General features: G+C 38.3%; 1 protein-coding gene across 1 annotated transcript; it reads right to left on the bottom strand.

Annotated features, from left to right (window-relative positions):
• Nucleotides 1–4,169: 4,169 nt before the first annotated feature.
• LOC101568446 (cell cycle control protein 50A-like) lies at nt 4,170–5,706 on the bottom strand. The gene is made up of 2 exons (XM_004635825.2): nt 5,417–5,706; nt 4,170–5,329 (listed from the first exon to the last, which is right to left on the bottom strand). The coding sequence occupies exons 1-2, from the start codon at nt 5,664–5,666 to the stop codon at nt 4,578–4,580; spliced, it is 1,002 nt and encodes a 333-aa protein (XP_004635882.1). The 5' UTR covers nt 5,667–5,706; the 3' UTR covers nt 4,170–4,577.
• Between the last annotated feature and the right edge of the window lie 14,162 nt (nt 5,707–19,868).

Below are 19,868 nucleotides of genomic sequence, written 5' to 3'. Positions count from 1 at the left end.
AGGTGGAGGACAAGGTTGAAATGACATTTCCAATTTAGAAGTTCTATTTATAGCCACCGGAATGTTCTAAGATTGTTCAGTTCTGGACTAACATGTTTTGGATCGCTTCTCAGCTTCAGAGTGAGTTTATCTGAAGCATCATAAGGTAACTGTGTTCTTTCATTTGATCTTATGTAGTATATCAGGGAAAATATAATGATATTTTTGAGGAAAAAACCTAAATACCTTCTCCATATGTGAAATAGCTATGTTCAACTTACATATAATAACAGTGACAATACAAATCATTTCGAACAAAGACCTTAATGGAGCAAGTTTAATAAAAAATTCTAGTAGGCAAAACATGTTATTTCTGCCATTTGTATGAAAATAAGCATCCCTATTATTCCAGAACAATAGTTTTTCAGAGAAAAGATATCCAATGATTAGAGTCCTGCTTTCTAATATACCACTGTAACAAGGGAATTCATGTAATCCATCAGCAAAATATACTGTCAACTCTAACATTTATTAAGGAGCTGGGGACCAGCTGCATGTTCTCCTAGATTACTTCATAAATACTTAATAACATATTCTATCATCTGGCTTTTCTGTTCACAACTGGTGGGCCTGAATCTAATTTGCAATTTTGGTGCCAGGATATTTAAATCACTTTTTGTGAGAACAAAGCACCATTACCTTGCAAGAAAAGAGAAGAAAAGAAAAGAAAAGAAAAGGAAAGAAAGCAAGGAGTCCCCCAGAAATGGATGTTCGACAATTTTAGGAAGTAGGTTGGCAGGAAACGCTCCTCTAGGGAATTTTTTTTTAAAGAAGAAATTGAAATAAGATTCGGAAAATAACTTGTTTATGGAGCTGTCATTGTATGTATTTGCTGGAAGTTCCCATAATAAAATGAGTAAATGGGGGAAAGCAACTAATTTTATTCATTTTGTCCAAATAGCTGCTCTGGAGGAGTTGCTTTCAACTAGCGAGCACATTGCAGAATGAAGTGGGACAGACAGACACAGGTCGAGACATTTTGTTCATTTCTACGTTAGGAATGTGGGATTTTGTGACTATTACTCTTCAATATCTACAAACCAAAGAAATGCTGGCCTCTGACTCCTTGGTTTGGTTTTTTCAATGTGGATGTTCCCTTGTTGTAGCAGCATTTGTTGAAATGACTGTCTTCACTATAAATAAAATGTGACACTACTGTGTTGCCTTTGCTTTTTTTGTCAAAGATTACTTGAGTATAACAATGGCATCTACACCTTGGTTTTGGGTTCCTTTCGCCTATTTTTGCCACTGCCTCACTGGCATGCTGACTGTAGATTTATGGTTTGAAGTCATGCAGTGTCAATCCTCCAATTTTTCTCCTTCAACATTTTGCTGGCTTTTATGGGGTCTTTTGCCTCTTGATGGACTCTTCAGAATTAATTTGTTGATATTAACAAAATAACTTGCCAGGGCATTGCCCTGAATGTATTGATTAAATAGGAGAGCTGATTATTTTTTCACACAGGTTCAGTTATCCTATCTAGAATTGGAGCGGTCTCTATTTGTTTCTTTCCAACAAAATTTTATGGCTTTCTTTTTGTAGCTATTGTATACATGGTGATTTCTAGTTCTTTATGTACCTTGGATTTATAGAAACAGTTCATTTTTATTAATATACAGCATACTAACAGAACGCTTTCTTTTCATATAATCAAGGTAAAATATAAACTATCATTATCCAGTGAATAAACTATCATTAAAAATAAACTATCATTATCCAGTCAAGGTTAAAAATAAACTATCATTTCCCAAGGTTAAAAATAGATATTATTCATCTCACTTGATTGAATCATTGTCTTTGGGTAGGACAATTATTCTTTCCCACTTATTCTTAAATTGCCTTATAATTTCAATGAAAATTTTTAGCTTCTATTTACTGATTTCAGTTGAGAAACTTTTCATGTGAAAATACTTCCCACATATTAATACAGTTTTTCAAGTCTTCTACTTAACCTATTTGCTTTAAAATGGAGTAAGATGCTTTGCAACTTGAGTGTGCTGTCCATGTTTGCAAGCGCAAGCAGGACTCCAATAAGAAAGGGATGTCCACGAACCCAGGTTCCACAGCAGCCATACATATACTCCATTTTCTTCTACTGAGCAACAGGAATGCCTTATAATTCAGATGGCAGGAGACAGGGAAGACCTCAGGCTAGCAATGCACTTGTCAAATGGGTACATTTCCAATCATCTTATTTTACTTGTTTGTTTTTAGCTAAACTCTTTATTTTGAGAGATGAGTAGCCAATTCAGGATGATAAAGTAACTTGACAGCCTGGGGACAGAGCCAGGACTAGAAGTTAGATCTTTTGAGTCTTTTTTTCCTAGTTTAATTTTTATTTTATTTTAAACAATAACAACAAAAGCGAGAACAAAAATTTAAGATTTCTTGACAGCAAGCAGCAATTTCAATCATATGTCCAATCTTCATAAATATATCTGTTAATCTGAGCAGCAGATTTGACAATAAAAACAGATAATACATCAATCATTGTTCATTAGCTATTCTTGCTTTGAAATTCTATTTTCTAAGAGTTCATCTTTCTAGAGTTATAAATGTGTTGGAAAGGCTTTTCAGCTTTTCTTTACTGGAATCCTTGGTCTCCAGTTAGAGAAAGATGCAGGGAGCAGAGCTCCTTAAACAGTACAGACTTGATCTGGAAAGAAAGAGAAATGTCCTTCCCTCACGATGAATGCCAGAATACAAAATTTCATGTTCAAGAAGGACAATTTTCAGTATACACAGCATTCTGGTAAATTGACAAAGAATATATTTATAACTCTGTATTCAGTAACTTATGGAAATAATATTTTTTGAGCTAAATATCACTATGAATTATATTTTCTTTTAACTAAGTTTCATGTTATATAAAACAGTGTGAAATATTTCTATTAACTATTATAGTATGTTTTTGTTTATTGAAGGATACATTAATAGAAATTAGGATATTACCCAGACCTTCTGATTTCAACTAGAACTGAAGAAAATCATTATAAATGGAATAAACAATTATTATTTTTTTTTTGTTTAAACAAATATCTTCTACATAAGCATGAGTTAGTTTAGTACAAAAATTCAATTTTGGTGCAATTAAGTCACCTTTGATGACTATATCCATTTGCATGTATGTGGAAAATAAGTTCACATTCAAGAATATATTCAAAGCAAACAAATATGAAATTTATTCAATAAGAAATAGCAAAATAATTCCAGTGAGTAGAAAATAAAGTAACTTCAATAATATATAATTTATCATGTACATATTCAAAGATCTCCACAATTTAAACAGAAAATTTATAGAACATCTTACTAAAGTACATCTTAGGAAAAAACTGGTATACTAACTAAAAAGAATGCTTATATACATCATGTTTGATCTGTGTGTAAAAAATGAAAGATATAGATGAAATTAAAGTTTCAAAAAATTTTGGAAGATATATTAGTACTTTAAACACCTGCCAAATAAGAAGAGCTTGACACATTTCTAATGCTGGAGGAAGTTTCTCAAAGTCAAATACCACAAAAATGTAAACAGTTGTCTCTGAACATTTATATCTTGTTTTAAATTAGCAGGAGACGGTCTTCCACAGAGTCCTCCTACTATCTGTATTTTTTCTTCCTTTATGAAGTCTAAACTTCAAGGCAGGGGGCCTGGCCGTAGCTCAGGCCTTTAAGTGGCTGCCTCCACAAAGCTGTCAGCCTCAGGTTGCTGGAGTTTGAATCTTACACCTCTCCAGCTGGCCAAAAGTGCCCTGAAGGCATTCGAGGAACAAGAAAAACAAAAACAAAAACAAAAACAAAACTTAAACTTCAAGGCAAGGATCACATATTTTAAAACCATTACACCTGAGTTGGGGTTCCTGACTGTCATGTTTTAGCCAGATGAAAGGAGGAATTCTCAATTCTCCTGTTCAGAACATAGCTGGCCTCTTTGGACATGAGCATTATCTTGTATGCCAGACAAGAGAAACATGACTTCTGAAATCAAAGCTAAGCTTAATGAAGAACTCTAAGAGATAAACAATACATGAGCTACCTTAATGAAGATGGCACTTGAAGCCTTTACACACGGCACAAGAAAACAATGAAGTGATTTATTTAAATTTGGTTTTTCTCCCTCTTTTCCTAGTCCTGAAAGGCTAGCAAGTAGTTACTTGTACACAGGTTGGGACACCTTTCTGCACACAATGGGTGCGTATACAGCACCGTATTTCAATGTAATATCAACAGAGCATAAACATTCAAGCAGTAGACACACTTCACATGAAAGTGGCTCTATTTGTTATGTGATCTGGACCAATAATAAGCACATATTAAATGCTAGTTTAGCAGTTACAGAGCTGTTATGAATCCATATAGCTAATTTTTATACTCATTATATGTATCCATAAGGAAAAAACAAGGGACAAAGACTTTTTCTTTAAAAACAAGTAGTAACTTCAAAATAACACATTAACCAGACATCAGCATTTGAAAGTAAGGTTCAGTAGGTCTGGCCTTTATACACATAAAACAGGTGTGTTTTCAGAAAATAAAATTAAATAACAATGCCAGTGTCACTATTATTTTTATATTGATGATTAATTACTAACATTACAACTCCCAGCAAGAAAGTGATGGACCCAATGGTGATGTAAGCAATCCCCAAAAAGGGATTTTTTCCTCCTATCCATGAAATGGTGCTCAAGACTATTCGTTTTCGTCCATCAAAAGAGTGTACAGGGTAATTGTATGTGATATTCAGACCGTATAGTCCAGCTGGTAACGTTGGCCATAAATCGTTTTTTTGTTCTATAAGGCGATATAACTTACGAAAAGTAGGCATTGCTGCCGTCCGCATCCAAACAATAAAATCCTCATTGATGAATCCATTATCATCGTCTTCGGAACCCAGCATATATACTGGTTTATGCCAGTTTGGAGGCTTTGCTGTGCCTTTAAATCGCTCTTCCAGGCTTCCTTCTCCAGGAGGATTTCTAAATCTCACATTTTTATCTGTCCACCAAGCAATACCTTTCTTTTTCAAGGGAATAGGTATAGGTATAGGGTCAGATTGATTGGCGATCTGAAACAACTCTAATGTATCGTTGAACATGCTGTTGGCAATAGCTCCACAAGGAGCAATTGGTTTGCCTTCATTTCTGTGATAGGGCTCACAATCTCTACTAGGATTATGCAAAGCCCTAATATTTCCACTTAGTTGACTATCATCCCGGGATTTCACATAATGGCGATGATTTTGATAGAAATTAGACAGTCCATAATACATGTACACATTGCCCTTGAATCCTTTTTCCAGAGTGAAGTTAATGGTACAAACGCAAGGTGTCTCAACCGGAGACAAACACTTATTGCAGGGGCTGGAAGGCTCCGTACCAGTGTAATCAATCTCAATTTCTTGGATGTTGTTGGAAGTGACTAAGATGCTGATGCCAATGAAGACAAAGATGAGGCCGATGAGGAAAAAGAAGGGCATCACGGTGCCCACAGTAAGGTTGGGCTGCCAGGCGGGCAGCCGTTGCTGTTTGAAGGCCGTGTTGTACGGCATGCACGTATTAGGGGCATCCCTGGGAGCACTTGGGGGTCTGCCATCCACTTCGGCTTTGACATTATAGTTCGTCGCCATTGAGACCCGGGGTACAGACCTGTGACGTGCAGGTGACCAACTGCAGACCCAGACAGGAAGTGCCGAGGGAGAAGGCACTTCCGCAAAGGACTGCCAAGGACCGGAAGTGGAAGTTGGCTGGAACTGCCTGGGGGAGAGCAAGAGGAGCCCAAGGAAGGAGAAGACTGAGGGTCCAGAGAGGAGTAAGGGGAGAAGGCTAAGAAGGCTGATGAGTGTGCGTTGTGATCACAAGTGAGGGGCTCACCCTCCAGGCTCTTTGCTAGATTTGGTTTGCCAGCATTTGAGAAGGATTCCCTCTGTGCACTGTATTTGCTCTGGGTTTTGATAGATGGGCGGTGTTGCACTGCTAGAATGAGTTAGTATGCTGTCTGAGTGTATCTTCTGGAAGAGACCGCAGAGAATTGGTATAATTCTTTTTTCAGATGTTAAAAGAATTCAACAATGAACCCATTTGGGCCTGGTATTTCATTTTATGTTTTAGAAAATTGTTCATTATTTTGATTCAGTTTCTTTTTTTTTTCTTCACTGTTTAAAATAACCTTTAATTCTCAAAAATCTTCCTTAATTACTCTATTGATTTCTTAGGGGTGTTTTAATCAATTACTACTCAGATAGACACTACTAGATAGCTTACAACAGCAATGGCAGCAGCAGCAGCAACAACAGCAACAACAATTTTTTTCTTTCACAGTTCACAGTTTGAAGTCAAGCTGTCAATAAGCTGGGAGTCTCCCAAGGACAGTGTTGTTCCAGGCCTCTCTTTTAATTTCTGGTGACAGCTAGCAGATGCGTTGCTCTTCTCTGCCTCTATCTTCACACAGCTCTCTCCTGCCTGTGTTTCTGTTCTCTCTTATAAGTAAGCTATATAGGTTTAAGTGTTCTTCCTATTTCAGTATGACCTCATTTCAGCTTCAGTACTCTGGGCATCACCCCTGGCTCAGGCCCATGACTCCAGGTCTTCCTGGGAACTCAGAAGTCAGTCCACAGGTGGAATGGGGACCTCTTTGACACAGTAAACTAGTTCTGTGCACCATGTTTAAGAACATTCCTGTCCTGGGGACACTAGGGAACATTAGCCTAGGCCTGTTTCCCTTAGATGAAATGATTATAGGTGTGACCATTCCTGCAGTGGAAGGGGACCAACTTGTTATTTCCATTTTCTGATCCTAAAATAATGACCTATCCTATTTCCCCAAAGAAAAACTTAAGCTTCTGATTATTAAAAATAATCAGAATACAAAATACAAAAAACAATCAAATACAAAATTGCATTTTGTAAAATGCAGCATATCACAGCACTGGGTCATAATGCAGCTGGGGGCTCTTATACTGCTGAAGATAATGTAGAAACAATGCTGATAGAATGTAAAAATCAAGGTGTTCCTTAGTTATCCTGGGAAATGTTTTAAATACAAGTAAATCTTAATTCTGATCATTCTTGTCTGATTGCAGGTACTATTGAGAGACTTTATCGCCTTTCTTTGGGAGAAAAATTTGCCTGACTTTTGAGGTCAGTTATGTGCTTCCCTCTGAGCCTTATTCTCTACACACAATCTTTTTTCCCCCCATAATTTTATTGATAAACAAATAGCAATGAGACAGTTTCAAATCAAATTGGTAGAACAGTTTCAATAATTAACACATTGCATACCTTCTTCCTACTGGTTAATTGCTGTACAAGATGCGGACATGGTATCCTGTTTACAAACACCATTAGAACAAATCCCTTGATTCATTAAGAGAATGTAACTATATATCTATCCTAACCACTTTGAATACACAGATACAAAATGGACATTCATCTGTATCCCCTTCCTTGGTTAAGTTCCATTATTTGAATATTATAGGTGTGTAAACTCAGCAAAATATTCTAAAAGAGTCCAGTAGTCCATAATGGTATTGGGTCTTCCGCTTGACTGGCAGTGTCAGAAATTGTTGACCTGAGTCAACAGCTCAACATAACAGCATGGCTTTACTTCCTATATTTCATTTTTATACTTTTCTGCTGTGCATTTAGACCAATTCAGATTGTCTTCATCTACTTTTGAGAATTTGGGCAGATTCTGGCCCTTAAGAATCGACGTCGTTTCTTCAAGTTATCGAATACGGGCATGCAGAGCTTTTCAGGCCATTTATACCTGTATTATTCTTTGAATATTCATGGAACCTTTAGTGATAGCTTTCATTTCATGCTTTAGTGTTTGTGTCTTGTTTCTTTTTATCTTAGACTGGCTGGAGGCTTATAGATTTCATTGATCTCTTCAAAGAACTAGCATTTAGTTTATTTTCTGTATTCATTTTTCATTTACGGTTTCAAATTTCATTGATTTCAAAATTTTTTTTCCTTTGATTTTAATTTTGGTTGTCCTTTTTCTAGATTCTAAGGTAGGAGCTTCAATGATTGCTTTAAAACCTTCTCTCCTTTTCTAACACAGGCATGCGCTGCCATATTTGTCCTGTCTTTGCACTGTTTCTGTACATCCCACAAATTTTGATGATATGTTTTCATTTTCATTTAGCTCAAATTAAGTTTAAACTTCCTGAGGTTTTGTCTTTGACCCATGTGGAGTGTTTTATTTAAAAGTGTTTAATCCCTACGTATTTAGGGATTTCACAGTTATCTGTTATTTATTTCTGCTTTAATTCTATTGTGGTCTAAGAGGAGAATAGAAATTGGATGAATAATGTGTTTTTTGCTTTGTTGGGTGAAGTAGTTTTATAGATGTTAATTATTTCCAGTTGATTGATGGTATTAGTGAATTGAATTTTGTCATTTCTATTTTATGCCTGCCAGATCTGTCATTTTGGATTGTGAGTAGTTGAAATCTTCGATTATAATAAGGCATTCATCTGTTCTTGTCAGTTTTTCCCTCATGTATTGTGATGGTCTGTTTTGAGGTATACACATGTTAAGGATTTGCTGTGTTTTCTTGGACAGCTGATCTTTTTATCATTATATAATAACACTTTATGATGACAGTCCTTGTCTTAGTGCAGTTACTTCTACGTATTTGTGATAATATGGTATGTGTGTATTCACCTGTTTACATTTAATGTGTATGTATCTGTATTTAAAGTGAATTTCTTATAAAAACATATAGTTGGGCCTTTAAATTCACCTGAATAATCTGTCTTTTAATTTGTGTGTTTAGAAGATTGATGTTCAATGTGATTCTAGTATAATTAGATTTTTACTGCATTAGCTACAGTTTTCTATTTGTTGCCCTTATTCTATACCTTTTTCTTCTACCATTTTCTGCCTTGTGGTTTGAGTTGAGCATTTATATGATTTCATGTTTCTTCCTTCTTAGCATAGCAGTTAATGTCAGTTATACTTACAAAAACCTTTTAACTTCCCTAGGATTGCAATGTACACTTACAACTAATCCAAGCCCATTTTAAAATAGCACTAGACTGTGGCCATGCCACCCTGAATACTCCCGATCTCATCAAGTACCACTGTACTGCTTCATGTGTAGTACAAAAACTGTACTAAGAGTAAAAATGGGGCCGGAGAGATAGTTCAGTGGAGTAAGTGCCTGCCTGGCAAGCTCAGGGCCCTGAGTTCAATCCCTGGTACTGCAAAAAATAAATAAATAAATAAAGAGTAAAAATGCTTCGTCATTGATTTCTTGTATCTAAGCATCCATAAGCACAGAGATCTATGACATAAGCTTACTTAATTTGGTACATTGTTGGTATTATCTTGGGTAAACTTGTCTGCTGGGTAATTTTCAGAATATGAGAAATAAAAGTTATTTCACCTTCAATTATTTTATCTTTACTATTCCTTTTATTATGTAGGTTTTAATTTCTGACATATTATTTTTCTATTCTTCAGTGAATTCTTATGGTATATTTTTACAAGGCAGTTATATCAACAATAATTTCCTTCAACATTTGTCTGAGGAAGTCTCTGTTTCTCCTTTACTTCTGAAGTATTATTTAACAGTGTGTAGGATTCCAGGTTGATGTTTTTATCAACATCTTAAATATTTCATTTCACATATTCTTGCTCGCATGATTTTGGAGATGTTAGACGTGATTGTTATCTTCATCTCCACCAGTAAGATGCCCGTTGCCCTGCCCTGTCTCAATATTTTATTTTATCTTGAATTTTCTGTAGTTTAAAAATGTGAATGGAGGTGACTGGCTTTTTATATATTTGCATTCATTTATCCTGTTTGGTATTCTCTCACCTCTCTGGATGTACAGTTTACTGTGTGACATTAAGTGTTGGGGAAATCCTCGGTTGTTACTGCTTCAAATATTTATTCTCATATATTTATTCTTTCTCTTTTCCTTGCTATCATAGTCCCATTATGTGTATATTACATATTTGGAAGTTATCTTGTAGTTCTTGGATGTTCTGTCTTTTTAAGTCTTTGTTCTCTCTGAGCTTTCAGGTTTTGAAGTTTCTGTTACTATGCCTAGGGCCTCAAGTGCAGAGATTCTTTCCTCAGATGTGCCAGTCCTACTAATGAAGCCTACCAAAGGCATCCTTCTTTATTGTTACAGTGCTTTTGATCTCTAGCACTTCTTTGTGGTTTTCTCTTAAGATTTCATACTTCTGCTTACATCTTGTGTTTGCATGTTGTCTATATGTTACAGTTCTTAGTATATTAATTATAGTTATTATGACCTCCTTGTAGTGTCTGATTCTGGTTTTTACTGTGTCTTTCTAAACTGATGTATCTATCTCTGGTTAGTTTTTGTGTGAAAAAGAACAAAAGAACTGTGGCCAGTTAGCCTTCAGTAATGTGTGTTAAGGTGTGAGGGCAGGGAAAGTGTCCTATAGTCCTACGATGAGGTCTAGTCTTTAGTAAAGTTCTGCCTTTGAGGACTTCACAAGCATTTCTCAGCCCTTCCTGCCACCTTATTAGGGGTAGGGTGGCTGCAGGAGGCTGGAGGTGGGTGTTTTCCTTCTATGTGAGTTAAAGTTGGGTAGGCTGGATGTGTTCTCTTCCCTTTCGCTATGTCGAGTGGGCTCTGCTAAAACCTAAAAGGTTAGCTTTGTTCAACTGGTTTCTCATGAGGGTTGGCCTTATTGGGCCGCAAGGGATGATTTGGCCAATTTCACAGTTACTTTCCTTGCTCCCTGCTCCAAGCAGGAATGACTTTCTCTGTTCTTCACGAATCTAGTCAAGCCCCTAGAGCTAATGCCTGCAAAGTATAGTCCCCATATGACCATGTTATCAACAAAATTATTTGCACCAAACTGAAGCAGGTTGCCCTTTACATTTCTGTACTGTTTAAGAAAAAGAAAAGGAAGAATGATAGCACCGATTTCTGTCAAGGTGTCAAGTCTGGTGAGTTGCCCTGCATTTTGGCCTGTCTATCTCTTCTAATCTGGAGGCAGTGATGTTTCCTGGGGTAGACATTGAGTTTCCCATCATCATTTAAGATGTATGACATACTTTTACAATCTTCCTTGTGTACTTCTGGAAAGAGATACAGAGAAGAAAAAAAAAAGGGGAAAAAGAAAAGAGAATCTCATGGTCAGATTTCCCCAGTGGAAGCCCACCCAGTTTCTCAAGGTCAGAACTGCATGTAAATGTATAAGTTGTTTTTCAGTCTAATAGCTTTTCAGTGTGCACTTTTGAGTCTCATAGGAAATGGTTTTCAGTATCAAGTTGTGGTTGTATGAGTGAACAATATTAGCATTTCCTGTGTTCAACAGAAGACAGACGGGCTGGACTTTACAGCAAATAACAGAAAAATAAGAAACACAGACCTACAAAAGTATGAACATACAGTATTAAGCCAATGTCAAAGTTCAACCAGCCCATGCAGATTTTTTTCTGACCTGAGGGTGCACAATCAAGGGATTTTCTTTTTAATCAAGACCCATAGCAGGAAGATTCATCAGGGTGCAGTTCATAAACTGTGGCAGGTGTCTGAGGACACCCACTGGTTGGCCAAAGCCATTCATTCCAAGGCTGCTGGGAAATAAATGCTGTCAACTACATCTCAGTTCTGAAGGTGAGAGTCACTGAAAGAGTCTGGACACCTGGCTCCTCCAGTGGCCATTAATCCATCTGACCCAGAGGAAAGGCTGGGTCTTGTGAGGATACCTCCACGGATACACGGCTCAGTTCGACCATCACTGAACAAGTACTGCTCAATTTCATCCACATGACAACTGTCTACCATCTCTAGCTGTTGAATTATGTTCGAAAAACTGTTCCCTCTGGATTTTCTTAGTTTATTTTTCATTATATTCCACTATAACTATTTATTGTAATATCACAAACCTTTTGGATTTCATTATTTTTATCATACATCAGATCTGTAAGATATGCCACATCTGTCATGGCTTGTTGGAAAACCATCTGGTGGAAGACATAAGTTATTTAACACATAAATATCATCTACTTATTGTTGAGCATTTAGCAATTCAATAAGGGCAGGGGTCATTTCAGATTTAACTAGTAATGCAGCACCACAGTCATCCATAGATACAGTTCCAATCATTATAACTACATCTAAAACAAGGTTACCTTCTGCAGCACTTGGGTTTATCCTTGAAGTATGGAAGCAACTTGTTACTCCTTAAGAACCAGTTCCTAGTCAAAGTCTGGAATGGTCAGAGTTCCCAGAGTTACCAAACATTCCTTCACAAACTTCTTCTTCTCTTCATCATATGTTGGAAGGTCCCCAACATAATCAATAAACAAATTTTTATTTGCTTCTCTATTCTGGGAAATGATTCTAATCATTTTCATCAGCAATGGATCCTCACCCTTCAGAGGCCCTTTCCATGGCACCATTTCTGGCTTTGCATGACTCCTGGGTACTCTTCCTTCTTCTTTGGTTGTTTGTCTCTTTCATGGAGGAGGTTCCTGTACATGAATAGACTGTGAATTACTTGTAGAATACTTGAGAGGAACTCTCATGGGTCACTGGAATCTTTACTTTGTGCTCCCTGGTACTCTGTCCTATGCACTGAGGGTCCTTGGTCTTCTTGTAATATCAACTTCCTCTCCTCAGTTTAAGGAGTCTGTTGAGCTCTTCTTGGGTTCCCATTTCCGTGTGTGGCCTGGAAATGATCTCAGGATGGTCAGAGATATTATAAAGCTCACTTCATTTCTTTCGCATCTTTCAGGGATCACGATCCTTCCTTTTGTGTGTGTGTGTGTGTGTGTGTGTGTGTGTGTTAGGGAAGGGTCTACAGGGTGTTCAGGGTCTCATTACTAGATTGGACTGGTAGTGATCTGCCTGTTTACAGCCTCCTAAGAGCTGGAATTACAGGTGCGCACCACCATGCCCAGTCTCAATTGCTGTCTCAGAGTGCCCGGGGGGGCCAGGCCCAGGGGCAGGGCTAACAGAGCAGTCCCGGGGATTCAACTCCTGATCCTTCCTTTTTTGATTGTAGAGTTGTGATTGTTTGTTGCAGGTGAGCAAGTAAATTTGGTCTGCGCTGTCTTCTTTTGGTTGGAGATGGAGGTCTGACTTATTTATATAGGAAAATGTTTTAAATGTGATTTTGCTAATTTATGAGCTTTGGATTCTTGTTAACGTATACTGATGTGGGCCAGGGAGATAGCTCAGTAGAATAAACACTTCCCTGGCAAACACAAGGGCCTGAGTTCAATCCCTGCTTCTGCCAAAAAACAAATAAAACAACAACAAAATATATATTGATGTGAATATTTCTGCTTCTTAGTTTAGGAATAAATCTCAAGGCCAGGGAGATAGCTCAGTGACATAAGCGCTGGCTTGGCAAGCGCAAGGTCCTGAATTTGAGCCCCAGTACCCAAAAGAAAACAAAACAAAAGAATAAATCGCAGGTATTTTACCAAATAATCCCTTAGAGTTGCTTTATTTCTGTATTTAGGACAGGGCCTATAAGGTCTACCGGACCTCAGTACGTAGATTGGACTTGTGGTGATTCTCCTGTTTTCAGCTTCCTAAGTGCTGGGATTATAGGCACGTGCCACCATGCCCAGTCTCAATCTCTGTCTCAGCGCACCACAGGTGGGGCCGGCATGGCATGCTGGGGATCGAACCCCAGCAGCTGCGCTCTGCCTAAGCAAGTGCTTTAGTCTGCTGAGCTATCAGGCTGGACCCCTTAGAATTGCTTTAAAAGACAACAATAAAAGAATGTGTGAAGTAAAGCAATAATAGTGCCTCTTATTCTTTGTTTCTCAATTACTATTAAAAAGTGTAGTAATGGGATGTTTAGGAGGACAAGTATTGATCTTGAAATCTGGGACATCTGTATATGCACCATTGCTTTTGAGAGGAAACATTATTTTTACTATGCAAAGATTAAAGATTGAACTCATGGCCTCATGCATTTCTAGTCACGCATTGTACCACTGAGTTATAGCTCTTGAGGGTCTATGCTCCCTTTCTGGTGATATTTCACATCAAGGCCCAGGTGGACTGCACCCCACCCCAGACGTGTCCTAGGTAACCCGGACCTCAGGATCTCTGTACAAATGGCCCTACGATTGATTCCAGGGCCTCCATGGGCCTCCTTTTCCCACTGATGTCCTAGGAAACACTGCTGGATGTACACAGTGAACCTGGGGAGGTCTGTGGTCCACGTTCTCTGCTTGGAGACAGAGCTCGAACTTGAGACCCGAAGTGATTGCGTGTTTCTAGAGGCAGGCCCATCATCTTAAGTTTGAGCAGCAGGGGAGCAGGACAAGGCTTGTTTGTCCCACATCACCGAGCCCTATCGTGGGACTCTGGGAATGTTTCATTCAAACCCAGCCTGTTGTAAACTGAAATTCTCTGAAGAAGTTGCATCTATATTAAAAATCCTGCAGACTGTTTGACCTCGGCTGACTGGAACATCATAATTGTAGGGAAGTGGAATATCGAAGGCAGAGAGTCCAAACATTCTAGGGCTATTTTTAGTTTTTTTAATATCCATTTACTTTTGATGTCTGTATCTGACCTAACATTCTAGTGGCTACTAGGTAAAACTCTTGGAATATTACTTTGGAGTTCATTTTCCACTAACTTCTGGTTTCTACTTACCCTGAAACTAAAGAATGCTAAAATATCTGATATCTGCAGAAGAGATTTTTGCTTTGCTGTAACCCATCTGCCCAGTGTTTCCACCAATGTGTTTGGGAAAAGCACTGATTATTAAATTTCTTTTGTTCTACAATTATCAATATTCTTACATCTTCAATTTCAAATTAATCTGAGTCCGTGTTCCTAGGCCTTGGTTGTTCATATGTGGCTTAGAACTGACTCTTATTTTCTTTGTAACAATGCTGTTTAGTATTGACACTGTTACGTTGTTATGTTTCAGAAGGTGGGATGGTGGAAGCTATTCTGTCTGAAGTTTCATTAGTTATAAATAAAACTTTAAGACAGTTAGATGTATATACATTGACCTCCTTGTACCTTGCTTTGGCTTCTACAGAACTTCTCTGTGGCCCTGCCTTGAATAACAGGCAATTTCCAAGAGCTCTCTGCCAATAAAGAATTACAGGGTGGAGGACATAAGATGGATGGACTGATCTAGTGTCCCTCTTGTAGCCTTAAAAAAAGATGAATATAAATAAATGGCTGGACCTCTGTCACTCAAGCCTAATAGTCAGTCATTTTAGTGTTTGGTTAGCCTTTCCATAATAATAGAACTCTTCTTAGAGAAGATCTCATAAAACAAGATTTTATGTGCTTTGAAAATTGGTATAATCAATGTGTCTGTTTTATTTTCATTGGAAATGTGAAGAGAAAGCAGTCTAGAATAAATTAGTGAATACTGCTGTTGGTCATGTGAGGGGGGTCACTTGAAGTGACTTTTCAGTGTGTTTGGACCCTTTTGCAAATGGTGTTTCTTTTGTTTAGCAACATGATTATGCTACGTTGTAGACTTCTGCATTAAAGTAGCTTAAAAATTCAGAGCACTTAATAAATTACTGTGTGAAACTGTTAATAATTTACACAAATGTATATGCATTGTTTCTCCCCACTTCAGTGGCTTGTTGTATGTAATTCTTAGCAGTCCGTATTTCCTTACTAAACAATAAAATCTCACGAACTTTTACCCAGTGGAAAAGTTTAGATATTCACCCATTTTTAAACAAGCATTGTTCATATACAAGACTAAAGCTGGTAACATACAATATAATTCACTTCTGAGATTCTGCTTCTGGTTAGTTGATGCTCTGTTATATGAAAACAACATGATTAATAATAAAGGTTTTGATGATGCTTATGTAATATATGAACTCAATATTGAGAAAATTTTAGTGTAAAAGTATCAGGGCCTTTCCAGTCAAAAGAATGAGCTTAAATGACAGCGTGGAGTTTCTGTCAGAGGACATTGATGTGAGTCCAAGTTTGCCACAATGTGCCCTCCTGACCTACTTTCTCTTTCTGAGGATAATAAATGAAATCTGTTTTGCAGGACTGACTGAGAGATGAAATGACACAATTGTTGAAAAAGGACTTGTAAATTCTAAAATTTGCATTATATTACATGAGTGTTAATCCTTAATAATGCTGGTCTTTTGGGTAAGGGGAGAGAAGGAAAAACTTTATGCTAAGCACCATCTGTGTAACTGAATTAATGCTTGGCCTGCATCGCAACAGTCCCCAGCGACAAAAGTGGTTCTGCATATTTTATCGTCGAAGAGATTGAGAGGTGCAGCAATCTGCTCAGAGTCACACTTTGGTAGATCGATGTGGTTGACTCTGAAGCCTGTGTGTTCCTGTTCAACACCACTTGGTAATTTACACTCTCATGCAATTAATACATTCAAAGACCTCTCCTTTCCCTGGTCTCTTCTTTCTAATGTGTGGAGTTGCAAAATCCCTGCCAGAGTAGACTGGGTCTTGAAGGTTGAATATATTTCCAAGCAAACATCGAGAGAAGATTTCAAGGAGGAGGAAATTATTCTCAGATTCAGAGATGCATGAGAGGGTGTGTTGTGTGCAGGGGGTTGCCAGCAAGTTAGCATAATCGTGCTCATGCTGTGTGTGTGCTGGAGGAGGAGCTGGAGGGAGAAGAGAGTTTTAGGGAAGGAAACGAGATGCAGGGAGAGCTAGAAGATCAGGAGAGGACTTGTCAGGCACACTAAGGACTTTGGAATGAATTTTGTTGCGGACAGAGATCTATCGTTGAGTCCCTCATTAGTAGAGAAAATACAGTAGCACAATCATACATTTAAAAATAGTGTTGGGGTTAGGTGTTAATTAAATTTTTCCTATCAATTCTAATAAAAGAAAGCGCAATTTAGAGATCATCATGGTTATTTCCAATTGTCTTTTATGTTTCCCAGCATAGTACCCACTTTGTAGAGTGGACCTCATGTTCATTTGCTGGAGCTATGCTATAGTTTTCTTCTGCAATAATTCATTGATCTCAGCATTCATTCATTCATTTTGATCATATCATTTGAATTCACACAGGCAAAGATGGATTATTTGGGTATCCATAAAAACAATAAGTCATCATTGTCTCAGTGGAAATGAAATAAATGTGGTCATCAGATGGGTCCAGCTGAGCATGGGATTTGGATCACCCCCAACAGCTTTGGAAACTGAATGTACAAGTAATTTTGAGATCTGTATTCCAAGATTCTCAGTGGCTACCTGAAACCACAGGTGCATTCAAATGCTCTGTGTAGGAAATGGCCTGATGCAGCAGAAGTTGATCTGATAACCAAGGTGGCTGCTAAGTTACCGGTAGGCAGATGGAGCATACTGCATGCAGATGGAAAAAGGAAATAATATCCTGGGTAGGACAGAGGGGACAATGCATGGTGGCATGAGATTTTGTCCCATTACCCAGGATGGTGTGCAATTTAAAACTTGGGAATTATTTATTTCTGGAACTTTCTAGTTAATACATTTGAACCTCAGTTGCTGGTGGATAACAAAAATCTCTTTTTTATTTTATTGAGAAACAAATAGCAATGAGACAGTTTCAAATTTGATTAATAGGACATTTTCAGTAATTAATACATTGCATGTTGTTGTCTTCATAGTGGTTATTTATAGTACAAGATGCAAACATGATATCCTGTCCAAACACTATTAGTACAAATCTTTCTTCTCATGTATTCTATTTTGTATATACAGATATAAATGGTCCTTCATTTGTATCCCTTTTTTGTTTAGTTCTGTCAGAGAAGGTTATTTCATTGTGGATAAAAAAAACCTGTATGAAATCAACTGCAGGCAAGTGTTGGGAAAGGCTACGGTATGAAAGCCGAATTTTGGCCTGAAACTTGCAGAAAGCTCTCTCAGGGAGTCAAACCACAGCACACAGCATCCAAGCCACAACCTCTGCAGCAGTGGTCCCCCGAGGACAACGGCTCAGTCATGACTGGTGGTTTCTCTAAGTCCTCTCCAAACTTCCAGTGTAAGACTATCCAGAGAAGGCCGAATAAGCTCCCCATGACCTGGAACGCCCGTTTTCAAATGGTGCCCTACTTTTGCCTTGCCCACGTCGCACCTTTCTCCCTCTCCACCGCACTGCTTTCCTACTTCTCTACCTGCTTCTGCGTCCCTGCCAAGTGCAAGTGGTGGTGGCTGTAGTGAGCTTTAACGAAATCACTTTGCTTGTCCTTATTTGGGTGAACCTCAATTGATTTCCGCAGGATCCTTCTATGAACTCGTGTTGTAATTGTTTGGGTGATGCTAGGTGCGGAATCATCCCTGCAATCTCACTGCTTAGAGTATTTTGCACTAGTACCTGACTGCTTTCTTTAAATGCAAGTTTTATAACAACAACAAGACTTAGTGCAAATAATGAATTCGTACTTAGCTACGAATTATACATGATAATCAAACAGGTAGCAAAAACACATCTGCGTGTGTGCAGACTGCAGCGGAGGCTCTGTGTGCGGTGCGTGGCGTAACGGCGGGATCAGCGGAGACACTGAGTCTTGGTCTGGCGCTGCCTCGGCTCTGCTTGGTTTAACCTCTTTGGCTCTTCTGGCTATTTGGCTTTGAGCCTTCTCAGCTGCGTCCTAGCTGATGCAGCTCCGCTGTCAGTTTCCCAACAATGGCCTTTTCTGTGCTTGTCCCTCGAGGGTCGCTCCAGGGAAGCTTGACCTCCGTGTGAAAGGCAATGCAGACCTCAAGGAGTCCGAGGTGGAGTGGAGAGTTATTTGGCTGTCAGTGGTGCTGGCCCCAGAAGACGCTGCCGTGGTTCTCGTGGGCCCTCCCAGAGCATTGGCAGGAAAGGCGGGCTGAGCCTCTTGCGCCTTGTGTCTTGCGTGTGTATCCAGCTCGCCATCGTCTGCCACGAGGTCCTCATTGGAGCTTACGCCCTCCTTTATGGACCTTCAGCCTCCAAAACTGTGAGCCAAAATCCCTTTTTCTTTATAAGTTACCAGATGCAGACATTTTATTATAGCAATGAAAAACAGATGATAACAGCTTCTGTACTTAAGAATAGTAATGGTAGTAGGATTATAAAACTCAAAAAAACTGACATTAAGAAATTTACTGCTGGGTTGGGGATATAGCTGAGAGGCGTAAGCACCTGCCTGGCAATTTCAAGGTCCTAAGTTTAATTCCAGGTCCCTCTCTCCCCCTCAAAAGAAAGGAAATTTACTGCTTGTTTTATTTTTTATTGTCTTTAAATCTCCAGTTAACTTTATTAGTGAATAGATTGATATAAACTACCTATATTGCTATATGCATTTCATATGCATGCATATAAATACTTTCATATATCCATATACATACACAGATGGGAGTGAGGCCTTAGGCCAATGTCTGTTGCTTGCCTTGAGTAGAAAATATCTTCCAGCTGTGAAGAACCAACAGAAAACTTTTCTCCTCTGATTCTGTTCATAAGCTTTGAATTTTGAGATTTTTCACAAGCCTTTTAAATGTCCACTTTTTATTGGTTATCATGTGTTCCTCTCCAGTTCTCAGGGATGTTTATTACACTTGTGCTATTTTACCTTTTCTTCCTCTCCTTTTTTCTGCTTCTTCTGCTTTCTCTTTCTCCAAGCCTTTTCTTTTTGCCTCTTGTGACTGCATCATAAGCAGACATCAAGATGAGAAATCTGTGTTCTCAGATACAGCAGAGAAGGGGCAGTGCGTGCAGTCAGCTCTTCTACTTGACGGAAAGCTGGCAATTCTGGGATACTTTTAAATTGCAGGTGGCTTTTACCAGAAGTTTAAAATACTTTATTATCTTTTGTGTTTGCTAATGGAAAATGTAATTGGTACTTTTGGTTATTGTACAGTTATGGATTTTATTTTATTTTTTTT

This window comes from Octodon degus, unplaced genomic scaffold, assembly GCF_000260255.1.
Source record: "Octodon degus isolate 3935 unplaced genomic scaffold, OctDeg1.0 scaffold00075, whole genome shotgun sequence".
In the NCBI taxonomy this organism is placed as follows: domain Eukaryota; kingdom Metazoa; phylum Chordata; class Mammalia; order Rodentia; family Octodontidae; genus Octodon; species Octodon degus.
This window is presented reverse-complemented; position numbering and strand designations above follow the sequence as displayed.